We start from the raw sequence: 4645 nt of genomic DNA on the forward strand, positions 1-4645 counted from the left end.
AGCCGCTAGCCATTTTGTCCACAGCTTGTTGACTGCTACCTACAGCATCCATTAGTGATTTTTAATAGTTGAGTAGTCGACTATTTGACTAGTTAAAGTAACCCCTAGTGTGGATCATATCTTATCATCTGTCTGGACTCCACATACAGGTCATCACAGATTCCTTCTTGGCCATCTTGGTCTGCACTGTATAATAAATTGTGATCGGCATAGGCAGCAACTAACATTTGCTTGAATACTGTAATTTTTTGAGTATCTGTACTTTACGTTTTGGAAACTTATGCCTTTTACTCCACTTCATTTGAAAGACAAATATTGTGCTTTTGACTCCTGTACCTTTAAAATGAAGTACTCATTACTTGCAAACATAGCTTTGAAGTGATTTTTAATGGAATAATGCAATAGACCATATTCAAGTTCAAAGTACTTTCTTCATTTTGCTGATAGTTCAATTTCAACTTGGCATTCATGGCGACAGATAACATGATGATAACATTTCTTTACCAGAACAATCGATCATGGTGAAATTGGAATAAAGTTAAACAATCACCTGACATTCACCTCATAGCTACATCTTAATGTTAAATAAACTACTAACAACTCAATTGAGTTATCCTGTTTTGTACTTGGCTGTGAAAATAAGATTTGTGAATAGAGATTATGAATAGCAATTTAAAGTGCATTGTTGCATCCAAAGTTTTCTTTTAACAGTAGCAAAGTTATGAAATCAGGTAAAATGTAAACAAAATAAGCATTACATGACACAAATTACTTACTCTTTTTACGTACTCTTTGACTCAAGTAATAATTTAACTCAGCAACTTTCACTTGTATTGAAGCAATATTTGACCAGGAGTATCTATACTTAAAAAACAGAATCGGGTACTTTGTGCACCACTGATTGTGATTATGTGTGTACACAGTGACCGATTACGTGGTTTAGGCTACTAAGCACAGTGCTGCAGTAACATTGCATTTGAATGTACAGTGACAGTTATGGCTTTAAATACCCTCAGGAAAAGAGAGTCTAAGTTTGGATTTAGTTATATCATCTCTCACAGTAGCATTTGATGAGACATCTGAAAAAATGTCATTTGTATTATACCTAGTGAACAGATTATAACATTGTTTACACTACACTTGGACAATCAATTTACTGAACTGTCTTCCTTACTGATGCAAGATCAGTAGCTCTCATAGGCAGTGTGCTCATGTTCTGTCAAGTGGGACTTGCTTCTGATTGGATGGCAAGTTTTCGGTTGTGTGGTCAGTGTTGTTTTCTCCATGCTGATTGGTCGAGAGAGCTTGGACAACTGGATAACGGTAGGATAGCATGGCCAGAGAGGCTGCAAAACAATGAAGTGTACTCTATTTAGGTATACAGATTTATTGTAGCTCAAATAATAAACTAGCATTGAGTGAATGATTAATAATCATAGAAATTGTGTAACATAACAATAATGGTACAGGAAGTTACAGTACATAGTGAGCCATCTGGAGCAGAGATTACTTAATCTACTGTACATCTATTGTGATATTTCAGTGTGTGTCTTTTTTATTCTCCTCATAAAGCTTGACTTATCTCTCTCTCTCACACACACACCCACTGGGAACCACACTCATCAACTCTGTAACTCCTTCCCCCTCGCCACCACACACTCCTCTCTTCTGCCGCTGCTTCACCTACCCCCACTGCAAACAGCCTACCTGAGGTCCTGTCACTTTGGCCCAAGACCTCGAGGAGCTTCAGGACGGTGGGGTGTCCATTGCGCTGGACCAGGGGGAGACGGTCCGATATGACACACAGGCCGGGGTTGGAGAAGTGTCTCTCTGGGGAGCGGGGCCGCGTCACCAGCCTCTTCCTGCTCGAGGGGAAGCCCTGCGTCTGAATTTCCAGTAGACTGACGTCCTTCAGAGCCACGTCTGCCAGAGATGCACTGGCTACAGCGGCAGAGAGGGCAGAAGAGAAAGAGAGGTAGAGAGAGAGAGAGAGAGAGAGAGAGAGAGAGAGAGAGAGAGAGAGAGAGAGAGAGAGAGAGAGAGAGAGAAGGGGGGTATACAAGGGGTGAGCTATTGTAGTTTCTAGTTTCTAGGCAACAACATAAAAAAAAAAAAACTAAATTAGGGCAAAATCTAGTTTTTATGTCAGCTTAGCAAATGTCTGTTTACATCTCATTGTGATATGAAAGTATGTAAAGTAAGACACAATGTAACCATGATGGCATCAAAAAAAACTGTCCAGGAACAATCAATACACACCTCTACCCTTGGCAGTGCACTGGTTGGACAAAGCCACCTGGTGCTTGAAGCAGCTCAGGGACGAGGGGCATTTGGAGGGTAACGCCGGCAGTGCCACAGCTGGCACAGGTACCCTCAGCACAGGCCTGGACAGAGGCTGGACCCCCTCAGGTACCCTCAGCACAGGCCTGGACAGAGGCTGGTCCCCCTCAGGTTTCTGGAGTTGGGCCTGGCAGTGGTCCCTTGGTGGGAACCTGTTGACAAGGTCCATCCTCTTCTTCAGCACGACCATCTTACCACATTTGGAGCAGTGGTCCACCAAGGTGTCTGGCTGTGGGCACGAGGTCATAGAGAAGTGAATGGGTAACATGCTATGCTAACAAAATATAAATTTACCATTTTAGACCGTAACATGGAATATGGAAACCATCTGGAAATCAGGATACTAATATTCAAGGAAGTTAGACTGTCCACAGCTGGTTAACATGGAGACATCTGGCACTGTAATTGCCAGACAATACTAGAGGAGAGCTAAAACTTGTTCATTGACTTGCAGAATATTTATAAATGCTCTAATCACAGTGTCTTTACTGTACAGTTCAGTGTGTCTTTACTCACATTGTTAATGAGTGAGTCCTCTGCCCTGCAGCACAGTCGGTCCACGATTTTAGACTGAGGGGTTCCTAAGAGCTGGTAGACCTTCTCCACTACCCCCAGCTCTTTCAGCCGACGAGACCTCATCTCTGAGAAAGGCAAAGACTTCTTTTCATCTTCCTCTTCCTCACCAGGCTTCACCTTCAGGTTGGGGAGGAACCGAAGAGGCCTTGACTGTTGCTAGGAGACAACAGCTTCATGGTGATTAACCCATAAGGGTGGATAGAAGAATGTAAGAATGGATAGGAGTAGAGACCGCATGTAGTATAGAGTAGTATAGAGACCGCATGTAGTATAGAGTAGTATAGAGAACGCATGTAGTATAGAGACCGCATGTAGTATAGAGTAGTATAGAGACCGCATGTAGTATAGAGACCGCATGTAGTATAGAGTAGTATACGCATGTAGTATAGAGACCGCATGTAGTATAGAGTAGTATAGAGACCGCATGTAGTATAGAGTAGTATAGAGACCGCATGTAGTATAGAGTAGTATACGCATGTAGTATAGAGACCGCATGTAGTATAGAGTAGTATACGCATGTAGTATAGAGACCGCATGTAGTATAGAGTAGTATACGCATGTAGTATAGAGACCGCATGTAGTATAGAGTAGTATAGAGACCGCATGTAGTATAGAGTAGTATAGAGACCGCATGTAGTATAGAGTAGTATCGCATGTAGTATAGAGACCGCATGTAGTATAGAGTAGTATAGAGACCGCATGTAGTATAGAGTAGTATAGAGACCGCATGTAGTATAGAGTAGTATCATGTAGTTATAGAACCATGTAGTATAGAGTAGTATAGAGACCGCATGTAGTATAGAGTAGTATAGAGACCGCATGTAGTATAAAGTAGCACATCAGAGTACAGAGCCGCATGTAGTATAGAGCAGCATACCATGTGGTATAGAACCGCATGTAGCATAGAGAGTAGCATATCGATGTAGTAGAGACCGCATGTAGTATAGAGCAGTATAGAGAGAGTATGTAGTATAGTGCATATAGAGACCCATGTAGTATAGAGCAGCATATAGAATCCATGTAGTATAGGTAGTGACGCAGCATAAAAGCAGTATAGAGACCCATGTAGTATAGAGTAGTATAGAGAACCATGTGGCATAGAGCAGCATAGAGACCAGCATGTAGTATAAAGCAGCATAGAGAACCTAGTATAGAGACCACATGTAGTATAGAGCAGTATAAGCCGCATGTAGTATAAGTGGTATAGAGACCCCATGCAGTATAGAGCAGTATAGAGAACCACGCAGCATGTAGTATAGAGACCACACGTAGTATAGAGAGTAGTATAGAGGACCCATGTAGTATAGAGCAATTATAAGAACCCATGTAGTATAGAGAGCAAAGGTATAGAGAACCATGTGGTATAGAGATAGTATAGAGACACATGTAGTATAGGTAGTATAAGGAGACCATGTAATTATATAAGAGCAGCATAGATACCCGCATGTGGTATAGAGTAGTATATAGAGACGTAGCATGTAGTATAAGACGCAGCATTATCTTGCTGTAGTATAGAACCGCACATGTAATTATAATAGAGTATCACGTGCAGCATGAGCAGCATAGAACCCGTAGTGAGTATAGTAGCATAGAGAACGCATGTAGTATAGGTAATTATAGAGACAGTTATGTGGTACAGAGAATCAATAGAGACAGCATGTAAGTATGGAGCCACATGTAGTATAGAGCAGCATAAGAGACCCCATGTAGTATAAGAGCAGTATAGAGA

General features: G+C 41.6%; 1 protein-coding gene across 3 annotated transcripts in view; it reads right to left on the reverse strand.

Annotated features, from left to right (window-relative positions):
- Positions 1 to 1139: 1139 nt before the first annotated feature.
- LOC125295505 (tubulin polyglutamylase ttll6-like) overlaps positions 1140 to 4645 on the reverse strand; it is a 20551-nt gene continuing 17045 nt past the window's right edge. For 2 of the 3 annotated variants that reach the window (XM_048244779.1, XM_048244781.1), the window contains 4 exons: positions 2857 to 3072; positions 2260 to 2569; positions 1688 to 1941; positions 1140 to 1346 (listed from right to left, as the gene is read on the reverse strand). In XM_048244779.1, the coding sequence (XP_048100736.1) occupies positions 1185 to 1346; positions 1688 to 1941; positions 2260 to 2569; positions 2857 to 3072 (942 nt within the window). In that variant the 3' untranslated portion in view covers positions 1140 to 1184. The remainder of the gene's footprint in view (positions 1347 to 1687; positions 1942 to 2259; positions 2570 to 2856; positions 3073 to 4645) is intronic. The other variant, XM_048244780.1, reaches the window with a different exon arrangement.

The sequence above is a fragment of the Alosa alosa genome, chromosome 6 (genome assembly GCF_017589495.1).
Source record: "Alosa alosa isolate M-15738 ecotype Scorff River chromosome 6, AALO_Geno_1.1, whole genome shotgun sequence".
In the NCBI taxonomy this organism is placed as follows: Eukaryota; Metazoa; Chordata; class Actinopteri; order Clupeiformes; family Clupeidae; genus Alosa; species Alosa alosa.